The sequence below is a fragment of the Monodelphis domestica genome, chromosome 7 (genome assembly GCF_027887165.1).
Source record: "Monodelphis domestica isolate mMonDom1 chromosome 7, mMonDom1.pri, whole genome shotgun sequence".
Taxonomy (NCBI): domain Eukaryota; kingdom Metazoa; phylum Chordata; class Mammalia; order Didelphimorphia; family Didelphidae; genus Monodelphis; species Monodelphis domestica.
The window spans coordinates 213,445,652-213,471,337 of NC_077233.1; the positions used below are offsets into that span (position 1 = coordinate 213,445,652).

A 25,686-nucleotide genomic window follows, 5' to 3' on the forward strand; every position below is an offset into this window, starting at 1 on the left:
TGCATTTTAATAAAAACCAGTGTAGGCCAGGAGTGTCTGTGACTGGAAGGACAGAATCCTTCAGTCTGGCATGGGTGTAAACAATATCACTCAGATAAAATTTGATCATAGGAACAGTGCATGTGATTTTCCATCATCAATTAAGGAAAGGGGGAAGGGTTGAGAGAATAATGAATCATTTTCTCATTAGCTCTTTACCAATTGGAGATGTCTTCAGCTATTTAGGTTGGGGCTGAATAATTAAGTTAATTAATAAAAATAAGAATATATTGTGTTTAATGACTCAGCATGTTGTAGGCCTCTGTTTTTGTTCACTAAGAGGTTACTGACTAATAAATTTATTGATTTTTGCTAGCCTGAACAATAAACTGATTTTTGTGCCTGTAATCCAGGCTCTTATATGTACTAATTGTTACACATGGAAGTTACAGGGAGATAAATGGTTTAATAGAAAGAGAATATTCCTGATGATTAGAACTAGTCAGGAATTGGGTTGCCTCTGGAAGTAATGGGTTCCTCCTGTTAGGAGGTGTTCAGAGAAAAGCTGGAAGAGACTATGGCAGATAAGATATTTGTTCTTGTATGTGTTGTAGAAGGAGTACCTTTAAGGGCCTTTTCAACTCTGAAATCATATGATTATGTTATTTAGGGAAAAGGATGAACAATTTTTTTTTCCTATCAGTAGTTGGAAGCTAGCAGTTAATTAGTACCTGAGGCTTTTCATTTACCTTGGGATAACGTCTCTAACCCTGGTCAGCAACTGGGGTTTAGTTACATTGTGGAACTTTGCTACAGACTTATACCTCTGGGATGTTTTCCTGCAGATTATTAGAGAACATAGAGTGGACATTTCTTGGTCCTTTCAATGATTCAGGGTTTTGCACACTGCAGTTTCTTTAACAGAGGACAGTCTTAGTAATAACTAAATTTATATAATATTTAAAGTTATCAGAGCATTTTGCATAGATTCATTCTTTTGAATTTCACAAGAAACCCAGCAGGAATGTATTTTGGTGTCCTTTTCTGCATTTCTCAGATAATTAAGGTTAAAAAAATGAAAAAGAGCTTGAAGGGACCTTTGAGTTCTCAGAGTCTCTCATTTTATTGATGAGAAATGCAAGGTCCTGCAATGTAAAGCACATTGTCCAAAATCATAGAATCCAAAGGTAACAGACTTATTCCTCCTGATTCTAATTTCATCTTTTTTTCATGGGTCCTAGATTCATGACTTTCCTATAATTTTATAGGAGAATTTTTTGTTTTTGTATCCTAAAAACTAAGTGTCCTATCTAGACAGATGGTCCCTTAGTAAATGCTTGTTGACTATTTGATTTGTACTTTAGACTTCCATAAAACTTTAACTCCATTCTGGATTTGTTCCTAATATTTCTGATAAGAGTTAAAGATATTTGTTTCATTCTGCATTTAAAATGTCTAAAGTTAATGATTATTTTCTGAATATAATTGACCATCACCAAATACCATGAAGTAATCCCCACAATGTGTCAATAAAGGAAAATTGAGACCTTAGGAATGGAGATTTGTAAAAGATTCATAAAACTTCCTGCTGGATCCTAATTTCATTGGCTATCCCTGTAACTCTACCTCTTTTTTTTTCAGCCTATATATTCCTTTCAAAAATGGTCAGCAAATTATACTAGCAGCTGAAGTTAGGTATTAAGAACTTAGACATAAGCAGAGAATTAGAAAAGAGAAAGAAAGAAAAAGCTGACTGGAGCACGTGACAATGAATATCATTCCAAATTTGAGTGCTGGAACATGGACACTCATTGTTCTCTTCCTGACTATTCTGTATCTGTAAGTGAGAACCTGCTATTATTTTTGTGTTTAAAATTTGCCAGGGAATGGGGCCATCTGCATTGTGACTGTCATAAGATTTTTCACAATTTTAGTTGCTTCTACGCTTTGCACAATGTATGTAAGATTATATTTGTTATTTAAAAATTTCAAAACTGAAAATCATGACCTTTAAAAAAGTCCAAATGTATTGACAAAAATTATGAGAAAGATTCCAAAGAAAAGCTATAAATTCTTTGATCAAAAACTCAAAAAGTATATTATTTGATAAAATTTTGCTGTTAGTGGTGAAATGACTTAAAAGCAAACTCCTTGAGGAAATCTGTGTTCATATCAACTGACTGTTTTTCTTATTGTCTTTTGTAATAATGGTGGCTTCTAAGGTTAAAATAGAGGTCCTTTCCACTGATTTTGGTGGTATATCAGTGGAGTTCTCAAGGAGTTTCTGGAGAAGAATCAGAGACGGGAAAAAGAGTTGGAGCCTGAGTGAGCTGGCACCGATTCTCCTCTCACCTCCCCTGTTGTCTGTTGTTGAGGGAAAGGGGGTGGTGAAGAGTTGATGACAGGTTTCCCCTATCAAATAACCACAAGGAAAACCTGTTTCTCTGGCACAGAGAGAATTTGGAGACAAGCCTCAGTGGAGGCCTTTGCCTCAGTGAGGGATGGTCTTGGTTGATCTGTTGAACTTGATCAGATACCTCCAAGAGTATAAATCAAAGGTTGGACAAATCTGACTACAGTTTGTAAAGTTTAATAATGGTTCTGTAGGCAAATTGGGAGATAGAAAATGGAGATTGGTTTCCCTAATGTTTTCCTAATACATTATATACAGAGACTGATACACTGTGGTACAATAGAAGGTAATGGACTATTCCATTAGTTGCAATGCAGTGATACAGAACAACTCAGAGGGATTTACAAGAAAGAACACTGTCCACATTCAGAGGAAAAACTGTAGGAGCAGAAACACAGAAGAAAAACATATGATTGATTACATGGGTTGAGGGGAATATGACTGGGGATGTAGACTCTAAATGATCATCCTAGTGCAAACATCAACAACATGGAAATAGGTTCTGATGAAGGACACATGTAAAACCCAGTGAAATTGTGCGTCAGTTATGGGGAGGATGGGGGGAGGGAAGGGAAAGAATATGATTCTTGCAAGCAAGGAATAATCTTCTAAATTGACTAATTAAATAAATAATTCAAAAACTATAAAGACCGAGTTGTGATCCCTATATATTTTACCTATGGGTAATAACCTGAGAAGGAGAAGGGAGACTGAAGGAAATAGGTGAATAATAAAGACTCAGAGACAACAAGTTAAAGCACATGGGGAATGGCGCGAGCTCTGTGAATAGTTCCCACTGATAAGAGTGCCATAGAATTAATGGGAAATATGAGGAATAAGAAAACACATGGTGAGTAACAAGTCCTTAATGCCTGCTATGGACAAGAGTGCCAGAGGATTAATAGGAAGCATGGGAGCGACAGTGTCACTAGAAAAAATAGATCAGGAGGAAAAGATAGAACAGAACAATCAGAAGATCCAGGGAAGTAAGAGAGCGAGATTTATGCTTGTGCCCCAGTATTTATTGGAGGTTTTAGGAATGTGGATTGGGAGGTGATCAATGAATACATAGCATGGCATAGGCTTTAACATTGGTTGAATTGACAATGACGAGATCAAAGAGGTGGAGATTAACCTGACATGTGCCTTGCAAAGGAATGTGGTCTGATAAGGTATGATCTAGGCCCCTGTGGTCGCTCAGGAATTCTCTTGCCCTTTGGACTGTAACTTCTATACAATGATCATGAACTGATCTGACCATGTGTGTGGTAAATGAATATATATGATACAATATCAATACATCAGCCATACTTTTAAGATGCTAACATGCCTGGTATGCTACAAAAAACAAAACAAAACAAACAAATGTAAAAAAAAATTGAAAGCTATATCATTTGGTTCATATAGTGATATTATTTCATTATCTATGGGAGCTTTATACATAATGTATTTTCTCTGCTTATCTCTAAATTAAATCTTTTTAGCTTTAAAAAAGTCTAGAATTAGGATTCTTTCATTAAACAGCCACTGCTGGTTGTGAGTAATAAGGCACTACATGGGTTATAGGAGCATAGCATATGAGACCTAAGAAGGATGTTGTGGATTATCTACAATAACTTTTTCATTTTTTCCATCATTTGATAGATGAGGAATTTGATGTTAATAAAAGAGAAGTAGCCTGCCTATGAATAAATATATAATTTGATATAATAATACAATATAATATAATAAAGTATAATATGATATAATATTTAAGGAACCCAACACTTTATGTGATTATAATCAGTAGATAGATACAGCTATGTAAGAGAAGTGAAACTAAAACCCAAATGATGAAATAATATGTAAAAAGGAATTCTTTATTCCTTTTTAATTTAACAGAAGACCTGGAGGTCCTCTTACCATAGTGATGTATAGAGATTAACCAGACCACAGTGAAAAGAAGTAGGATCCAGAGAGCTCCCTGCTGGGCTGAGCATCAGTGGTTAGGATTGGCAGTTGCTGACAGTTCAGAGAGTCAGTTGCTGACAGTTAGGACTGGCAGTTGCAGGGAAGTTGGCTGCTGGGCATGAGTTAGTGGTTGTGAGTTGGTTGCTGGTGGTGTGCATTAGTGATCAGTTGGTGGTTCTTCAGATATATATATAGTATAGTATATGTAATAGTAGTCTCTCAGTAACCGAGGATGATGAATTGTCTTTGTGCGCTTTCATCTGTGATGTAGATGAGTGTGCACAAAAACACTTGTGTGTGAAGATTTAAGTGGAAAAGTCGATGCACAGAGACAGTCCCACTCTCTCGGCGTTGGAAGCCTGGGTCCATTGGCACAAAAAGTTGTTACATCTGGAGACTTCCTCAGCTGCATTGGATGGCCATGTTGTCTTTTGTGCTCCAACACGCCCTAAGCACTCCACAGTGCTTTGCTGTGTCTCCCTCTCAGTCGTTGAACCTTCTTGTTGGTTTCTTCCATCTGTTCCACCGAAGCAGTCTTCACATGCTGGGTGAGCAAAGCCCTAGTTCACCAGGTGTCTACGACCTGCCAGCCTGGTCTCTGAGAGGGTCAGGGTTTGTGACCCTGATCCATCACAGCAGAGCCAATGCCCAGACCCAAGGTGGCACAGGAGCTGTGTGAGATCTTCTTATGCTGTTATTCTTCTCAGGTTCTGTTACAGTTCTAGATATCTTTGGGGGTGGGGGGTGGGGGGAATGGTGGTTAAATTCAATGAGGGATTTTGTATGGCTCAGGAGAGAAATCTCTGATCAACCTGTCACCCTCGCTGTCTCAAGATATATATATAGAGATCAACTGCCTCCCACCTGGAATCTCCCTTCTCTCAAGATTCTAACCCTTCTCAACCATCCCCCACTGTGGATGAACCTTTGCATGTCTCCAGGCTCTGTCCTTCAAAGTCTCTGGATCATTCTTCTATCACAACTCAGCCATTTTGTCTTGTTAGCTTGGAATCAACCTGATCCCATGCTACTTACTTACCTTAAATTATTCCTCATGTAATCTATCTATTCTATTTACTACTCCCCCCTTCCAAAGTAACAAATCTCATCTAGATCTATCTGTCTCCTACACTAAGGTCCTACCTTATGCTAATGACTGTGTTGTGGGAAGGAGGGTTAGGGTCACACATGTTATAAAGGTTTGTTCAATGAAACAATTAGCTAATTTGTAACTAAAAACACAACGCTTATTCCTATTTTAAACAATATAACCTTTGATTACTGAGTAAAAATAAAATATCTTATACCTCATATACATAATGCTTATTAAAACGTAACAATTTCATCATAGTTAGATATATGTTATCCTCTGTCTTTTAAATTATAGTATGTTCTGTCCCTGTGCTAACTCTCTAGTTAGAGAATTCCCTTTTCCTCCCTAAACTAATCTGTCCCTGTCTGTTAGGTGATAATTCCTTTTCTTACTTTGTTAGTAGATTAGATTGTTAGTCTTTACATATGTACATATATGATCTCTCTACATATATTACATATGATACACATTATAGTATATATATATATATACACACACACATATACTCCGGTTTGAAATCATTCAGACAGGAAGTCTTTTCCTTCCTATCTGCATGAGTTCCACCAGAGAGTTATTTACAAATGTACAATTTTATGGGCTGTCCTTATTTACGAATCAGCCCCTAATATCTGTGTGAATTCATGGTTTGTGTGCTAAATATGTGATGATGAATGCATATACTCATATTATTCCCTGGATTTCTACTTCTCTTGTTGCCTGATGGGTTGATCATCTACTTATGCAGATTTGTATGTGCATGTGGATGTAATTCCCTAAGTGTGATGTTAATGTGTATGGTGATTCAGTCTTATGTGACCCTTTAATGGAAGTTCATTTCCTACAATGTCCTTGATTTAAAGTTCTTTCTGGTTGTTCAGTTGTGTCTCTGCCAGCCTCTGGTGTTGATTGAAGTTATCACAGGTCAGGATATCTTCATCTTTACTAGATACATACTTGACTGTTGTCTCACCTTCACCATCGATCTCTGAATCTCTGTCATCTGGTTACCGGAATTTACAGGATCGTGTGTGTATGTGTGTGTGTGTGTGTGTGTGTGTGTGTGTGTGTGTATAAGATTGTTTTGCTATCATGTGCATGTGTGTAAGAGTGAGTTTTTACATTGGGTGAGTGCAAGTGAGATTTTTGTGTTTTTAAAATTGTATGTATTTTCCTTCAAGTGTGAGTGTGAGATAAGTGCTTATCATGAATTACTTTCTGCAGCGGTTTTTACTTAATTGAGAGGTTTATTTGTTTTTTCCTGGCTATTATATGGATCATTCTAATTCACATTCACTATTATCTAAGCTTTTCTCTTCTTCATATTCCTGTACCTCTTGTGTCAGAGTATGGGCTAGTTGATCATGTTTTAAAAATTATTTCTTTCGTGCTTGGGGAATTTAGATCTGCTTTTCTTCTAGGGCTTTTTCTGTTCTGTTTTCAGGCATTACATTTTTAGCATAATGGTGTTTTACATGGAATGCATGGAATTCTGTTGGTATCTATCCTCTTATTGTTTAGACTATGTGTTTGCTGGCCAGTATCTCCATAGGGTACCCTTCATCTCTTCCTTCCCCTGGAAAAATTATATTTTAGGTGGAGGATGAGGAATATAGGTTACCTGTTGCAGTTTTTTTTCCTGTAATCTCTTAGTTCAGACATATGGTTCCATGCTATGAATTTGTTTAGCTAAGGTACTCCAATGGCATCCTTGGTGTTGTTTATATTTGAGGAATGAAGAGGCAAGTATTCATTCCTATCCTTCACTGGTCACTCTTGCTTTGTAACTGAAGTGTAGTAGTTTACAACAATGATGGTATGATCTTATAGTACAGGTCTTCATTGGACAGCATTCCTTTTCAATATCTGACAGGCAGTTGATTACTTTGGGGATCTACATAACTATTTTACTTTTTGGCAGCCAGGGTTTGTTACTTTGGGCTCTGGGGTTGCAACTTCTGGTATAGACTTTTGGATAGATGGATAGAATTTTAGATCTTTTTGCCTAGTTCCACTCTGGGTATGTATAAACTTTCTTATTGTCTGCTACCCTATGGAACTTGTACCAGTCATGGTACCAAGTATCTTCAATAGGTACTATATCTTGGCTTATGGGAGGCTCAAAGTTGGAGAAAGGAAGATGTGATAGTAACATTACATTGTTTATATCTTCTTCAGTTTGTTCCGTCATAGTTCTGTAATGCAATGTCAGTCACTCCTAGTCCAGTGTCACTTTCCCCAACCTCATACCTCTCATAAAGTTCTTCATAGGTATTGACTCCTAATGCATACAACATTTCTTCTACTGATAATGTGTTTTCTATGTCTTGGCTTAACTCATCAGAAAAGATCATTGTTTCTGGATTCAAGGGTTCCCTGTGCCAATCTGTTTCCCACTCTTGTAAATCATTGTGGTCTTTTTTGTAGAGCTTGATGTATTCATAAGGTTCTTTCTCTCCATCATTATCTGAGTCAAATATTATTGTACCCATTGGTTCTGTGTGATCTGTGTCTTGCTCTGATTCTTGTTTGGTGACTTCTTTATTCCCCAGGTCTTTTACTATTTCTTGTTCAGTGGTGTGTTGTGGCTCTGTGATATGTGTTGGTAAATCTGGTTTTTGTCTATTTACTCCTTCTTGTGAATCTGTTGCTACAGAAATCATTCCCTCTATGGTGGCATCTCCTGGGAATGACTTCAATAAAGATCCACTTGCCCCTGTATCATTGAGCTGTCACTCTATTCTCCCACAAATATCCCAACATATGGTTTCTACATCTCTGCCTCATATTATAAATTTGCTATAGTGCTATTTAACTGCACAGGTTCTTCAGTATCTTTTGCACCTTCTTGTCCCATGGTGTGTTTCAAGTTTTTGTAATTAGTTGATGTTTTAGGGTTTTGAGGTGTTAAAGTGTAGTTCTTCTTTCCCCTGTCATTCTTCCCATCTCTGGTTAAGTCAATGATAGATGAATGCTGTTTAGGACTTCAGACAGCTTCCTGGTGATAACTGAGAGGAAGGTCGGAGGGAGGGTTTGCATTTATCATGCTCTCTATCTCAGAACTTCCTGAATGATGTCTCTCAGTTAAGATCATTTCTTGCTCCCTTATACCCCTCTCCTTAGACTGTTTTGAAGCATCTGGTTCAGGAGGTAGCATGTTGATGATTTGGTATTGACATGTGCTAAACCCTTCCCCATTTCTGTTATCATAGAGTGGTATAAGGTTTTTTATGTGATCTCTTGGATAAAATTCTTTTGCATTTGTGTTTAACCCAGCTTTTTTCTCATTGCTCTTTCCTCTCTCTGTTTTAATTTCATCTGTATGAACTTCTTCCTCTGTTGAAACTTTCAGTTTCTTGGGTGTCTTAATGGTGGGGTTTGTGTATTCAGCTTGCAATTTGCTTGCTACTGTGTTCATTTCTGCTGCCTTGTCAGAATGATCTGGAGAATTAAGATGGTACTTTTTCTTTCTATGAATTATGTTATGTTGCTCTTTTAAGGATTTGTTACCCTTGTTAGATTTTGTAATCCCTAGAACCATTCTGCATGCTAGAACGTTCTCTAAATATGATCTGCTTTGTTCCTTGCTTTTACCTATTCAGTTTTGTGTACCTCCTTTTGAATCAAAAATATGTTTTATTTCTACAATGCTGTTTTTCATTTCTTCTTGCATTTCATTTATAGACCTCTGCTTTGCACTTATACTGTTTCCCATACTCTGCTTCATGTATAGTCCTCCCACCATTGAATTTTTCTCCCTCTCTTTTCCATCCCCTTTTCTTCGTTCAATAGTTATATATTCATGTTTCCTCTTTGAGGTGCCTCCCAAAGTTTCCCATTGTTTTCCTCTCCATGTGCTAATCGTAGCAATGATCTGGTTTCATACTGAGTAACGATTGCAATCCAATACTTCTTCAGAGTAACAAGGGTTAGCCCCTTGGGAAATTGCATTTTGCATAGATTTCAAATCTGGTGTCTCTTCTTCCCTCAGTTTTCAGTGACTACAACATGCTTTCTTATTGGTTTGTTGCCTTCCATAGGATCTGTCAGTATATACACTGCACTGTGAATAGGTATTCTGGTATCTCCCTCCTTTGCTTTTCCCTTGTTCATATCTCTGTCTTGTGGGCAGTTTCTCACTATGTGACCTATTCTTGAGCCATAAAAAACAGTTCCTATTGTCACTCTGTCCCCTTTGTTGGTATTGTGGGGTCTGCCTGTTAAATGTTTTTATTGTGGCCAAATTCTTCACCTCCTCTATCTCTTCTTGTTTGAGTGTTTCTGTGGTGTCTTGTTTCTTTTTCACCTCATCTTTTTTCCCTTTCCTGCTCCAATTGGTTCTAATATAGATATGTATCTATATCTCTTAGTTCTTGAATCATATTTCGGGAAGTATTTCCTAAAGAAGTCCCTCGACCATTTATCACAACCCCTGTAAAAATTGTCTCCTAACGTGTGCCAAAGACTCCTGGGATCAGCATTAAAGCCCATTAATCCCTCCACATTCTCTAATAATCTTTTGATAAAATTTGAAGGAGGCTCTCTTTTTTCTTGATGTAGCCTATCGAACTTCCCCCAGGCATTGGGACATTCAGGCAGTTGTTTGATTGCTTGCAACAAATCTTCATGTCATTTCTTTAGATAACTCATCTTTAGAGTGTTTGCAAAATCAAAGTCCTCATATGATTCAAGCCAGCCAGTAAGAAAGGAATCTGGTCTGGTCCTAGGAAATGAAATTCTTGTGTTCTTAGTGGGGTTAAAAGCTCCCCCAAAAGAATCTCAACATCCCCCAAATCACGATCATACAATCTAAAAGCTCTTTTTAGTTCTTTTAATGCTCTATGAGGTCCAGAAATGAATTTTGGCATCCCCTTATGCAGTGAATCCAAATCTTGAGTGGTAAAAGACTTGTGGATCTTTGCATGTAAGATGCCAGAGTTATCAGTCAGTCTTGCCACATCTCAGAGTAGCATGATCTTGTGTGCCCATAAGGTGCTTTAAGATGTAGTATTGCCCTGAGTTTCAGTTATGCCTGCCATGGTATTTACCCCTATTGGCCCTAATGCTGTACACTTAGTAGTATTAGAGTCCTTGTCCATGTCAGTATTCCCAGTCACATCTACTTTAGTTACTTCCCCAGTCACCATGTTGTTCTCCTTTCCCATGTTTTCTTGTTTTTTAATCATATATTCCTGAGAAAATTTCAGTTAGAATAAGTATCTGTTCAAATAATGCCTCCAATCTATTGTCAAGGATCATTATTTTAACAACTTTCTTCTGCATGATGATATTAGCTCTAACCTTGATGTAATTTAATGTCTGTACCATTGCCATGAAACCTATATATAATTGAGGGAGAGTGTTCCAGAGAAAGGACATATCCAAAGGTATCTTGGACTAAGAGGTTGTTATGTTTACCATAGTACCTATAGTATTCTTAACTATTCCTCATATTGTGCTATATATTATACAATATCCCCAATAAACCATCAAAACCTCAATTAAAGTTGCCCAGAATAACAACTGCAACATATTTTCCATGTAACCCTTTCTGTTGTTTCTACTTGTCTTACCTCACTTAGTTATCAATATGTCAGATACTAAGTGCTTATTTCTTTATAGATATTTCTTCACAATGGCTACTCTACCCAGGGGCTCTAACTGTTGAGAATTGACAGTTGAAAATGTCTGCTATTGGACTTTTGGGTTTGTCCTAGAGGGATTGTTCTTTATAGGAATCAAAATGTCTGATCCTATATACTGGGTGTTCTTTTCCTGCTCCTTAAGATGGCTATCTTCCCATTTAAGTTCCAGCTGTCAGTTTGTGACAGTTGAAAATGGTGGATATTTTTCCTGGGGTGCCAATTGAATGAGAGGGTTGGTTTGGGTATAATGGAGAAAAAGTAGATGATAAATGCCTGGAAGGTAGAAGGAGGGTGAGATGGATTTCCCCCGTCAGTATTCTTCAAATATGTCTCTCCACTAACCCTACCTATACTCCCCACTGATTTAATGGGTGAACCTTTTCCCTTGGGGAAAAGCTCTCTCTTCTCATCCAATATGACAAAGAAGTCAGTTTAAGATAATTGAAAATTTTATTCTAACAAATTGTGATTAGGGGTAAGATAAGCAAGATGTCTGCAGGTTGGAATTTATAAGAAAGAGGGTCTGTCTAAAATATCTTTTCCCCTCCCTCCAAAGTTTAGAGACTCAGACTTGCCAGCCTGGTCTCTAAGAGGTTCAGGGTTTGTGATCCCTGGTCTATCACAGTAGAGCCAATATTCAGACACAGGGTTCCACAGGAGCTGTGTGAGATCTTCTTATGCTGTTCTTATTCTTCTCAGGTTCTGCTACAGTTCTAGGTATTTTGGGGAAATGGGGGGAATGGTGGTTAAATTCAATGAGGGATTTTGTATGGCTCAGGAAAGAAATCTCTGATCAGCCTGTCACCCTTACTGTCTCAAGATATAAAGAAAGATCAACTGCCTCTCCTTGGAATCTCCTCTTCCCTCAAGATTCCAAGCCTTCTCAACCATTCCTGACTGTGGGTGAACCTTTGCATGTTTTCCAGGCTCTGTCCTTCAAAGTTTCTGGATCATTCCTCTATCATACCAGCCACCCACACAAATAATTTTTTTAAATGCTTGCTTATTTCTGTGATTGAGTCACGTTAGAGGAAAGATTGATTAATAGGTATATTCAGTTTCATGACTCTTATAGTGTATTGACAAATTGATCTCCAAGATATTTTCTTGACTCTGAAGTTCCACCAATGCCTGTCACCTCATTAAGTGCAAAAGTCTTTGAGGAATTAAATGTGTGGGTCTCCAAAAACATACTGGGTAGATACAGGATGAAGCCAAGTAGACTGTAGCATAGCATGAAAGACGTGAATGTAAACCTTAGGAAAGAATTTAGGAAGTAAGGAAAGAAGGACAGAGAGTAAATATGGAAGTTTAAAAAAGAGTTTATCAAGCAGGTATTATATTCCTTGTACTAAACACACTTTAACAATATACTCATTTGATCCTCAATATAATCCTGAGAGGTAGATATCATTATTAGTCCCATTTCACAACTGAGGAAACTCAGGCAAATGGAAGTTAAGTTACTTGCCCAGGATCATATACCTAGCTACTGTCTGAAGCTTTATTTGAATTAAAGATTTCCTGACTTCAGGGTAAACATGGCTGCAATCTAGACGCAAATCGCTTCCTCTTCCCTGGCACCAAAAGAAATAGACTACCTCAAAAGAGCATAAAAATCATCCTTGGAAGAAAGGAGGGATTCCCCAATAGGCCACAGAAATGAAGGTACATGGGGTTTGAACATTTCCACACTATAAGAAGGAGGAAAAGCTTGCACAAAAACGTGAACTGAGCTGCCCTCCCCCACCTCAACTACGGAACCAGAATTGGGGCCAGAGTGCTCACTGGAGACAGTGAGTGAGTGAGGAACATCTCTGCCTAACAGGGCACACCAGGATCCTTGGGATCTAACAAGGACTTCCAGGGAACTCAGGGTGGTTTCACTGGAGAACCCTGCGCACTGGAGAATGTGCAGACCATAGGGGCCCTTGCAAACTGTGAACACTGTGGAGACACAAGAAACTGTAGAAACTGCCTGAGGCCAAAGCTCTGCTCCTTGCTGTAGTGAGGGGGGGCACCCCAGGGTCCTTGGGAACTGACAGGATACCAGGGAACTACCCCTCAGAGCAGTAATACAGGAGACTCCTGCACACTGGAGAGAAGAGCACAGGGGTGGGAGGGCACACTAACAAACCTCAGAGGCTGGGAAGAACCAGCCTGAGGCAAAAAGCACTGCCACTTAAATCCACAGAAAACCAACCCATCTCACCCAGACCTCTGACTAAAAAGCAAAGGGAAAACCACCAAAGGAATGGCTCACACTGCCCAAGATCAACCCTCCAAGAAGAAAGGGAAAAAAGTGATTATTGAAAACTTTTATGGAGGGAAAACCCAAGCTACAGAGGAAAAAGAGGGTGAAATTCAAACAAAATCAAAACATGCCCCCCAAAATGGAAATTATCCACAAGCTCTGGAAGAACTCAAAATGGAGCTTATCCAAAAGATGGAAACCTGGCAAGAAAAATAGGAAAAAATTTAGAAAGAGGTCAACAGCCTGACAGACAAGAACTCAAAATTGGAGAAAGAGCTGAAAGCCTCAAACAGAAGGGCAGACCAAACTGAAAAGGAAAATCAGTCCTTAAAGATCAGAATTAATCACCTGGAAGATAATGATCTTGCAAATCAGCAAGAATTAATAAAGCAAAGTCAAAAAATTAATGAATTAGAAGAAAACATAAAATATCTTGCTGACAAGGTGAAACATCAGGAAAACAAAGGAAGGAGAGACAACTTGAGAATCATTGGTCTACCTGAACAACCAGAGATAAACAAAAATTTTGATGCCATAATACAAGAAATAACTGGAGAAAATTGCACTGATGTTCTCAAGCAAGAGGGCAAAATAGAAATAGAAAAGGTTCATGTATACTAAATCCCCAAAAGAAAACCCCCAGGAATTTAATCACCAAATTCAAGAGCTTCCAAGATACAAGAAGCTAAGAAAGGAAACTTCAAATACAGAGGAATGCCAGTAAGTATTACATAAGACCTAGCAGCAAACACACTAAGAAACCACAAAGCCTGGAACACAATATTCAGAAAGGCAAGAGAACCGGGTCTTCAACCAAGAATCAGCTACCCATCAAAACTGACTATATACTTCCATGGGAAAGTATGGGCATTCAACAAAATAAAAGATTTCCAAGTATTAGCAAAGAAAAGACCAGAACTCAGTGGAAAGTTTGAAATCCAAACACAAAGAGCAAGAGAAACATGAAAAGGTAAACATGAAAGGAAGGGAAAAGGAGAAAAGTGTTTTTTTTTCTCTTTTATTAAAACTCTCTTCTATAAGGGCTACAATTAGATGAAATCATATATAGTAACATATGGGGAAATGTTATCTGTAACTTTCAAAAATGGTATGCATTAATACAGTAATCAGAAGAATCACTCATAGGTAAAGATCAGGGCATTAACATGATTTGGAGGGGGGAAAAAGAAAGAAAAAGGGAGGGGGGATCAATGATAGTACTAAGATATACTTGAAGAAAAAGAAATAATTTAAATAGAATAATCTTTGTCACACAAAGATACACACAGAAAGGGCAGGAGAAGAATTCTCTTATAAGGAGAGCAAAAGAGTGCTAATTGGTATTACTTAAACCTTACTCTCAGTGAAATCAACTCTGAGAGGGAAGAGCATTTAGATCCATTGGGATCTTGAATTCTATCTTATCCAACAGGGTAAGGGAGAAGGGAAAACAAGGGGGGGAAGGGAGGGAGGGAACATAAAAAGAGAGGAAAGGGGAGGGGGGAGGGGAAGGGAACTAAAAGGGAGGGGCCAGAAAGGGAAGCATAACAAGGGAGGGGACTAGGGGGACTCATTTAAAGTAAACCACTGGTTTAAAAGGTTATTGCAAAAGAAGAAAGGTCAGAATTAGGGGAGGATATGAAAATGCTGGGGAATTCACAAATGACAATCATAACATTGCACGTGAATGGGATGAACTCACCCATAAAATGTAGACGAATAACAGAGTTATTATATAACCCTATCATATGTTGTCTTCAAGAAACACACATGAAGCGGGTAGATACTCACAAGGTCAGAATGAGAGGTTGGAGTAAGACCTATTGGGCCTCAACTGAAAGAAAGAAGGCAGGAGTAGCAATCATGATATCTGACAAAGCCAAAACAAAAATAGACCTGATTGAAAGGGATAGGGAAGGTAAATATATCCTGATAAAAGAGAGTATAGACAACCAGGAAATATCACTAATCAATATGTAAGCACCAAATTGCTAATGGAGAAACTAGGAGAATTAAAGGAGGAAACAGATAATAAAACTATACTAGTTGGAGATCTGAACCAACCACTATCAAATTTAGACAAATTAAATCAAAAAATAAAAAAAGAGGTAAAAGAGGTGAATGAAATCTTAGAAAAATTAGAGTTAATAGATATATGGAGAAAAATAAATAGGGACAAGAAGGAATATACCTTCTTTTCAGCAGCACATGGCACATTCACAAAGACTGACCATACACTAGGTCATAAAAACATGGCATACAAATGCAGAAAAGAAGAAATAATTAATGCAATCTTTTTAGAGCATAAGGCAATAAAAATAATGATCAGTAAGGGTACATGGAGAGCAAAATAAAAAATAAATTGGAAATTAAATGATATGATGCTCCAAAATCAGTTAGTTAGAGAACAAATCATAGAAACAATAATTTCATTGAAGAAAATTACAATGGTGAGACATCCTTTCCAACCTTATGGGATGCAGTCAAAGCAGTACTCAGAGGTAAATTCTTATCTTTGAGTGTATATATTAACAAATTAGGGAGGGCAGAGACCAATGAACTGGTCATGCAAATAAAAAAAACTTGAAAGCGAACAAATTAAAAACCCCCAGAAGAAAATGAAATTAGAAATCCTAAAAATTAAGGGAGAAATTAGTAAAATTGAAAGTGATAGAACTATTGAACTAATAAATAAGACAAGAAGCTGGTACTTTGAAAAAACAAACAAAATAGACAAAGTACTGGTCAATCTAATTTTAAAAAGGAGAGAAGAAAAGCAAATTAACAGTATCATAGATGAAAGGGGGGACCTTACCTCCAATAAGGAGGAAATTAAGGCAATCATTAAAAAATTCTTTGCCCAATTTTATGGCAATAAATATACCAATCTAGGCAATATGGATGAATACTAACAAAAATACAAATTGCCTAGACTAACAGAAAAGGAAATAGAATTCTTAAATAATCCCATATCAGAAAAAGAAATCCAACAGGCCATCAAAGAACTCCCTAAGAAAAAATCCCCAGGAACAGATGGGTTCACAAGTGAATTCTATGAAACATTCAAAGAACAATTAATCCCAATATTGTATCAACTATGTGACATAAAAAGCAAAGAGGGAGTTCTACCAAATTCCTTTCATGACAAACATGGTACTGAATCCAAAGCCAGGCAGGTCAAAAATGGAGAAAGAAAACTATAGGCCAATCTCCCTAATGAACATAGATGCAAAAATCTTAAACAGAATACTAGCAAAAAGACCTCAGCAAGTGATCATGAGGGTCATTCACTATGATCAAGTAGGATTTATACCAGGAATGCAGGGCTGGTTCAATGTTAGGAAAACCATCCACATAATTGACCATATCAACAAGCAAACCAACAAAAATCATATGATTATCTCAATAGATGCAGAAAAGGCCTTTGATAAAATACAACACCCATTCCTATTAAAAACACTAGAAAGCATAGGAATAGACGGGTCATTCCTAAAAATAATAAATAGTATATATCTAAAAGCATCAGCTAACATCATCTGCAATGAGGATAAACTAGATGCATTCCCAATAAGATCAGGAGTGAAACAAGGATGCCCATTATCACCTCTATTATTTAACGTTGTACTAGAAACACTAGCAGTAACAATTAGAGAAGAAAAAGAAATTGAAGGCATTAAAATAGGCAAGGAGGAGACCAAGTTATCACTCTTTGTGGATGATATGATGGTCTACTTAAAGAATCCTAGAGAATCAACCAAAAAGCTAATCAAAATATTCAACAACTTTAGCAAAGTTGCAGGATACAAAATAAACCCACATAAGTCATCAGCATTTCTATATATTTCCAACACAGCTCAGCAGCAAGAATTAGAAAGAGAAATACCATTCAAAATCACCTTCGACAAAATAAAATACTTAGGAATCTATCTGCCAAGACAAACACAGGAACTATATAAACACAACTACAAAACACTCTCCACACAACTAAAACTAGACTTGAGCAAGTGGAAAACCTTAACTGCTCATGGGTAGGACAAGCCAGTATAATAAAAATGACCATCCTACGCAAACTTATCTATTTAGTGCTATACCCTTTGAACTTCCAAAAAAATTTTTTTTACTGATTTAGAAAAAAAAATAACAAAGTTCATTTGGAAGAACAAAGGATCAAGGATATCCAGGGAAATAATGAAAAAAACTACAAAAGAAGGTTGCCTTGCAGTCCCAGATCTCAAACTATATTATAAAGCAGTGGTCACCAAAACAAGTTGGTACTGGCTAAAAGACAAAAAGGAGGATCAGTGGAATAGACTTGGGGTAAGCTACCTCAGCAAGACAGTCTGACAAACCTAAATAACCCCATCATTGGAACCAAAATCCAGTATTTGACAAAAACTGCTGGGAAGAGTGGTAGAGATTAGGTGTGGATCAACACCTCACACCCTACACCAAGATAAACTCAGAATGGGTGAATCACTTGAACATAAAGAAGGAAATGATAAGTAAACTAGGTGAACAAAGAATTGTATACATGTCAGACCTGTGGGAAGGGAAAGATTTTAAAACCACGCAAGACATAGAAAGAGTCACAAAATGTAAAATAAACTATTTTGATTACATCAAATTAAAAAGCTTTTGTACAAACAAAACCAATGTAACCAAAATTAGAAGGGAAGCAACCAATTGGGAAACAATCTTCATAACAAAAACCTCTGACAAATGTCTAATTACTCAGATTTATGAAGAGCTAAATCAATTGTTCAAAAAACCAAGACATTCTCCAATTGATAAATGGGCTAGGGATATGAACAGGCAGTGTTCAGCCAAAGAAATCAAAACTATCAATAAGCACATGAAAAAGTGCTCTAAATCTCTGATAATCAGAGAGATGAAAATCAAAAATACTCTGAGGTATCACCTCACTCCTAGCAGATTGGCTAACATGACAGCAAAGGAAAGTAATGAATGTTGGAGGGGATGTGGCAAAGTTGGGACATTAATTCATTGCTGGTGGAGTTGATCCAACTATTCTGGAGGGCAATTTGGAGCTATGCCCAAAGGGCAATAAAAGACTGCCCTTTGATCTAGCCATAGCACTGCTGGGTTTGTACCCCAAAGAGATAATTGGGAAAAAGACATGTACAAGAATATTCAAAGTTGCACTCTTTTTGGTGGCCAAAAATTGGAAAATGAGGGGATGCCCTTCAATTGTGGAATGGCTGAACAAATTATGGTATATGTTGGTGATGGAATATTATTGTGCTCAAAGGAATAATAAAGTGGAGAAATTCCATGGGGACTGGAACAACCTCCAGGAAGTGATGCAGTGTGAAAGGAGCAGAGCCAGGAGAACATTGTACACAGAGACTGATACACTGGTACAATCGAACTTAATGGACTTTTTCATCAGTGGCAATGCAATGTCCCTGAACAATCCGCAGAGATGAAGGACAAAAAACACTACCCACAAGCAGAAGACAAACAATGGGAGTAAAAACACTGAGGAAAGGCAACAGCTTGACTACAGGGGTGGAGGGGATATGATTGAGGAGAGACTGTAAATGAACACCTTATTGAAAATACCAACAACATGGAAAAGGGTTTGGACGGAGGACACATGTGATACCCAGAGGAATCACCCATCACCATTGGGAGGGTTGGTGGGAGGAGGGGGGAGAAAAAGAAAATGACCCTTGTTTCTAATGAATAATGTTTGAAAATGACCAAATAAAATAATGTTTAAAAGGAAAAAAAAAAGATTTCCTGACTATAGGTCCAAGGTTCTCTCCACCAGGCCGTCTTCCTCTGCAGAAGTGATATAAGGATATAATGAAAGATGTATTCTATCTCCCCTTATCCAATCATAATCACAGATTTTTTTATGTGCAGATAAATAAGTCCTGCATGAACTTTCCTATGAACATGATAGATATAGGGAAGAGATAGAATCCAAGAGGAAGATATGGCCAATAATGACAATTGCTATATAAAAAGTCTTGCTTCTGAGACAGAAGACAAGAGTTTTTAAAAAGAGATCATTATTGCCAATGAAGAAAGGAATTTTGGCTAAGTAATGAAATCTGAGCCAAATTGCAAGTCAGGTTAGGCTAGCCTTGAGTTAATCATAAACTTAAGTAGTAGTCCAGGATAGAGATTGGAGAGGAAGCCTGAAAATAACACTCCAAACTTTGAAGTAGGTCTGTAGCACTGGACACATACTGATGATCTTTTACTCACCTCCAGTTCATGTTAATAACTGAACTTGCAACAATCGAGGCACCATGGGCTCAGTTTCTCAAATCTCTAAATAAGCATTCTGTGGACTTAGTACCATACCCAAGAAAGGAGTATGGGAAACTCCAGAAGAGTTGTCATTACAGACTCAACTCCAAAAGTCTTTAAAGTATGTCTGCTATAACAGATTACCTAGAAAAAATAATCACACACAAAAAATATAAAAGTTATTAGGAGAGGAAAGATAACAAAGTCATATACCATTAATAAGAGAATAACAACAACAACAACAACAAAAACAATGCCTCTAAAAAAGTCAAAGCTTGACCACAAAATCAATTAAAATCTCTACAAGAAAAAATGCAAGAGCTAAAAAATTTAATTCAAAATTTATAAATGAATTGAGAGTGAAAGGAAAGAATTGGAAAAGAATGATCTGAGGTAGAGAGACTTGGAAAGAAAATTAACCATTGACCATAAAAATCTTACCCAAATAAGTTCATCCTTGAAAATTAAAGTGAACCAAACAAAATATAATGGTTCTATGAGACAAGAAGAAATATTAAAACTAAGCCCCTGAAATTGAAAAAAATCAGATGTCACATAAAAATTTGACTTTGATAACAGATCAATATCAGACCATTTATGAATCAATGGACTATCTGAAAGATATGTCCAGAAAATAGAGACCATTCTCCAAATCTCAAAAAATCAGGAGAGAAAAATTTCCAGATTTCATTCTACTTGGGAACAAATTTTTTAAAAATGAAAGAATTCACTAGAAAACTCTGGAAGTAGCTATCTAAATGAAAACTACTTAGAATGTCAAAAGAAAAAGTAAAAGGTCCCAAAGCAAAACAATTTTTAAATAATATAAAAGAATTTAAGTAATGAGTAGTATCTAAGTATATTTATATAAGTATAATTAAGTAAAAGAAATTAAGTAATAAGATCATGTAAGACAGCAGCTGGTGTTAAAAGGAAACAAGGAGTTTGGTATTTTATAATTGAAAATCTATTAGCCTAAAAAAGAACTACATTTCCTGGGAGCCCACTGACTTCCTATCCTTATGTACTTCCTGTATTTTGGGGATATTAGACAGGGACATGGAGGATCTCACCCTCTTTGGCTTGCAGTGATCTTGGTGGGGATAAGGCGGGCATTTGAACTGGCTGATCAGCCATGGATGTGTGGTTTTTATTTTGTGTCCTCTCTATTCCTTTATTTCTAATGATTGTTTAATAAATGCCTTAAAATATAATTTTTATTATTGAGATATAATTTTAATGTTTACATTTATGGCAACCAGAAGGGATAAGAAAAAACTCTCAATTTTTTAAAGATAGCCTAGATAAATTTTTTGAGCCATGTTTCTCCTGGCAAGGCTTTTTTCCCACCCTACCCACCCAACCACCCTCTCAAACTCCAAGAGAACTCCAATCTCTCTTTGGAGTTGCTGCCTTTTTCTTTCCCTTCTTTTTGCTTGGTTGCTCTCCCTACCTGCTGGGCTATTTTTAGCTGGGAGACTGTTGGCAAAAAAGAGATAAACCACTTCTCATGGCCATCTGCCCGAGCCAGAGTTCCTCCTATGGAATTGGTGTTGCTGATACCGCTTCCTTCTGATCTCTGGCCCTGGACTCTGTTTGCTCATTAGGCCCCAACCCCAGCCCTGGGTCCCAAACTGCTGGTGGCTGTATCTGTGTCCTTGGAACTCACAAACTTGGAGATGATCTTCAGGCAACTGATAAAAACCAGGGTGTATTTTCCTTAGGCAACAATTAGTCTCCTAACTCCCTTTCCATGTGACTGGGGAAACAAACTACTCCTTAGCATTTTACCTCAGTGGGGAAGGGAAAAAGTTTTTACTCTTCCAAACAGGAAGTAAATTAAAAGCATGGCACACTCTTTGAAAGAAGAGTACCTTTCCTACTTCAAACAGCTTCTACCATTCATGAGTGCAATGATCCATTTACTTATCTTGCCTGAGATTCAGGGGAGAAATTCATCTCCCTACAACCCTGTGCCATTTGGGCCTGCCCAGTCTCTAAGATTCAATTTCAGATTCCTTCACACTAGGCTCAGCAAGGAGTTCTCCCTCACTATGGGAGATCCAAGAGCTCTAAAAAAAAAGAATCTAAACAGATAGAGAAAGGAATTTTAAAGGGAATGGAGTTGAAATTTTTAAGCCTTTTCAGACTCCAATGTTTTTTGAAAGTCTCTGTATTTTATTGTATTTTGCAGATTGTTTTGCTTTAAGATTTAAATGTGATGTTTTAAGTCCATGTATTAATGTATTCAATACTATTCTGTTACACTGAATCATTTTAACCTACTGTGTTTTAGCTATTAGATATATTTTGTTACCTTTTGTGATAGAGGTTTCAAACCCAAGAACTCTAGTTACAGTATTAGAAATTGCTGGAGCCTCAGTCACAATGGGGGAGGGGTCACAGGAGAGATTCTGGAATCTTAAGAGAGCAGAATATTCTGTGGGAGAGGCAGTTAGCTCTCTCAATCCTGAGACAGCCTGAAGAAAAGGCTTACATCTTTCTCCCGGAGACTAGACACCTTTCCCCACCCCACCCCCAATTCCAAGCTGAAGTAGCCACCTTGAGAAGACACAAAGCAGCTAACAAGATAACCTCACAGTTCCTGGTGCCCTGGGTCTGAACTGTGTCTAGTGGGGCTAAGATCAGCTCCATCCAAGCTGAATCTCTCAAGGGCCCAAGGCTGACAAGGCCTGGGTTTCCCCACTTGAGGAGGGAGGAAGGATAGCTAGAATAAAGACACCCTTTTCCCTCTTTCCTCACAAACCTCTCTTGCGGACATTTCCTTGTGTTATCCCCAGCTGATCAATTAGAATAAAGTTTTTTGTCTTCCCCAACTGATTCTAGTGTGAGGGGGGAAACAGTTCTAGTTTGAGGGGGCACAATAACTTTTCTCTCTCTGAGGAGGGAAGTTCTATATATCATAGTATAAGAGGGAAGTCAAGAAGCAGTTTGGATGAGCAACCATAGCTGAGGGGAGGCTGAAGGGGCGACCTATAGACTCACCCCCACCTCCCTCAGCCAAGTTAAACAGCAACTGTCTCTCCTGGACCCTGCATTGAGAGGGGAAGTCTCCATTCTTTCTCTCTCTTTACCACCAGACTAACTTTCTCTATTACACTTTCCCCTATGACAACTGAACAAAATATTGTAAAATATTATAAAAGCCCATAGAGATGGTTTTTTTTTCCATTTGCGTTTGTTAATTGTCACATAGATGATGGATGGACTCAACCTGGCTAACAACCTTTGAAGAATTTAATGAGCTAAGAATTTAAAAGGTAATTCTAAGGGGTCTTCAGAAGTAATTTCCATTAAGTAGGGGTTTCTGATTGAATGATTTTAAAAATATTGATATTATAAAGAATGTTGTATTAAAGGTATAGAAACAAGGAAATGTTCCTACCAAGGTGTTTCTATGAAGCAGGAACCAAAAGGAGCTCCTGCAAAATGCTTCAATTTAATTTACTTCCACCAGCACAATCTAAATTTCTTGGGGATGTTCTAGGCCCAAATAAGTTTTATTTTGTTTAAAAATATATCTGCCAAGGTTGAAAGATTTCCTATATCTATAAAAATTGTGACAAATATCCATCAATTCATAGGGTTTTTTATGTCATACAGCAACTTACATGAAATATGAGTATGTTTGCTATTGTAATTAATGGGACTGTTGTAAATTTTGAGGACTTTGGTATTTCTTTGAATGTACATTATCTACTTTATTACTGTTTTATTCCAAAAATCATAATGTATCCACATTGTGATTCATGGCCAAGTTAAAAGGGAAATGGATCTCATTTTTGCATGAGAAACCTTTGTATTCTGCCTTTCCTTAGCTGACACAATGTGTCAATAATTGTAAGCTATATATTTTTTATTTTTAAAATTTTTATTAGTTTTTCCTTGCATGTATAATATAATATTTCAATTTTCTTTTTTCTCTCCTGTTTGTATTTCAAGCATATGCCACCAGTATTGAGAAGATTTTTAAACATTTTTTATTCTTTAGTAATATAAGTTAAATATAGATAGATAGATAGATAGATAGATAGATAGATAGATAGATAGATAAATAGATAGATTTGCTATAATATTAATACATACCCAAAAGCTTTAGAATATGGAAACCTGCCATTTATTGATAAATGTTATGGGAGTGTTATTAATGATTGTGTCTGATTCCAGGAGAAGGGGACAAAAGAGACATTATACAGTGCCAAAGAAACACAAAACTATCTGCAAAGTGCCAAGTATAAAGATAACTTTAGCATTGTAACTTAAAATCTAAATTAATTAGTCACCAGAGAAAATCCCAAATAATAAAATACCCAAGTCATCTGGAAATTATGGTGATTTTAATTAATACAGAGAGAAGGAAATAAGGAGAGAGAGAGAGAGAGAGAGAGAGAGAGAGAGAGAGAGAGAGAGAGAGAGAGAGAGAGAGGAAAGAGTTAATTTAAACTGCTCCAGCTCATGCTGAGCCAGGTAGGAGTTAAAGGCCTTGGTCAAAGGGGCCTCCCTGAGCCCAAGGGAAAGGAAAGTTAGTTTTATCACTCACCACGAGACCTTCTCAAGGAAGCTATCTGAGGGAGCTCCTCCAGGCTGAGTTCCAGGATTGAACTGGCACCCAAGCTGCTCACAGGAAGTAATCAGCCAGATCCAACTTTCCAGGGAAAGTTTTGGAGTGACAAAAGAAAATCCCAAATATAATAGAGCTTTCACCCTTGTGTCTCCACCTCTAAATTTTCACATCTACCAATCACATCAAAGGTTTTCTCCAGGAGTGCCCACACTTTTAGTTCTCACCTTTTTTGAATAGATTATATCTTTTAGAGTTACTTCACACTTCTTTGTTAAGTTCACCTTTTGTTAGTTACTTGACCTTTTTGTGATTAATTTAATCTTCATAGTTACTTAACACCTTTTGTATTAAGGTCTAAAAATAGAATTAGCTTAAAGTTCTAGCTTCACTATAAGGTGAAAACTAAGTACCTTCATTGTTCAATTAGGAGATCACAACTTTATCTTCCCCTAAAGAATGTATAAGTAGTGTGGAGTAAGGTAAATTACTAGACATTCCTGATTCTGTTAAGAGAGTGTCTTCATTGTTACAATCAGGAGATAGCTAAATCAAATCTTCTAAAGTATGGTCTGAGTAGGGTGGAGTAGTTTTAAAATTCACACAAGGAGTACAAGGTCAAAAAGGACCAAACCAATCTGGTAGGATGGACTTCTGAGCCAAAACAAAAGCACTTGTACCTAGTGTGAGACTCAAGGTTGTGGCCCTTGACATATGTTAAGACACAGAATGCCTTGTATCCACACTCTTTGTGAAATACTCACAGACAAGTCCCAAAGTTTGACTATCATAATGGCTCCCCCTATCCATGAGAGTGAAGGTAAAATCAGAGCAGGGAAGGACACTTACCTATCAGACAAAAATCTAGTCCTTTTTTCTCTCTTATAATATGGCAACTTCCTGTAGTCTTGGCTGCAAACAAGTGAAATATTACTACATTCATTCCAGAGATGTGTGGGATAGAAATTACTTGAATTGGGCCCTGATTCACAGACCTGTTATAGGTTTATTTTACTTTACTGAGAATTTTTTCACATAAGACTTTGATAGTCTATATTTCATCCAGAACTTCTTATCCCTTTTATTTGGATTTTTTAAATCTTTTTGATTTCTCTTGCCAATTGATTCATATACCTCATAACTCAGGCATGCTTCCCAAAGTGATCCCTGTGTTTTTCATGTAGAAAATTATTCTAAAATGCAAAGTATAAATTCTTTTGAGAATAATTTTAGGTTAAGAAATCTGCTACCTCTCCAAATCCAGAAAGTAAACTGTTTAGAGACAGCACCATGAAGATGCCTCCACAGACCACAAGCTGCACCAGAAGATCCAAAGTGAACTTTGGGATGTGGTAGTTTGAATTGTGTGGGGTGGAATGCATTTGTTTTGTATGTATACTCTTGTACTAAAGGGGACTGCTCCCTAACTGGCTTTTTGTCAATGAGCCTAGCAATCATTGGTTTTGTTCTCTTTTCTTTTTATTCCCAAAT

At 37.2% G+C, this 25,686-nt stretch overlaps 1 protein-coding gene across 6 annotated transcripts in view; it reads left to right on the top strand.

Annotated features, from left to right (window-relative positions):
• The first annotated feature begins 1,543 nt into the window (after window positions 1-1,543).
• The window catches only part of LOC100013238 (cytochrome P450 3A4-like), a 42,641-nt gene continuing 18,498 nt past the window's right edge, over window positions 1,544-25,686 (top strand). For 2 of the 6 annotated variants that reach the window (XM_056806472.1, XM_056806473.1), the window contains exon 1: window positions 1,544-1,818. In XM_056806472.1, coding sequence (XP_056662450.1) covers window positions 1,748-1,818 — 71 coding nt within the window. In that variant the 5' untranslated portion in view covers window positions 1,544-1,747. Of the gene's footprint in view, window positions 1,819-4,149; window positions 4,891-21,838; window positions 22,895-25,686 lie in introns of those variants that run through there. The other 4 variants (XM_056806469.1, XM_056806470.1, XM_056806471.1 and 1 more) reach the window with 4 other exon arrangements.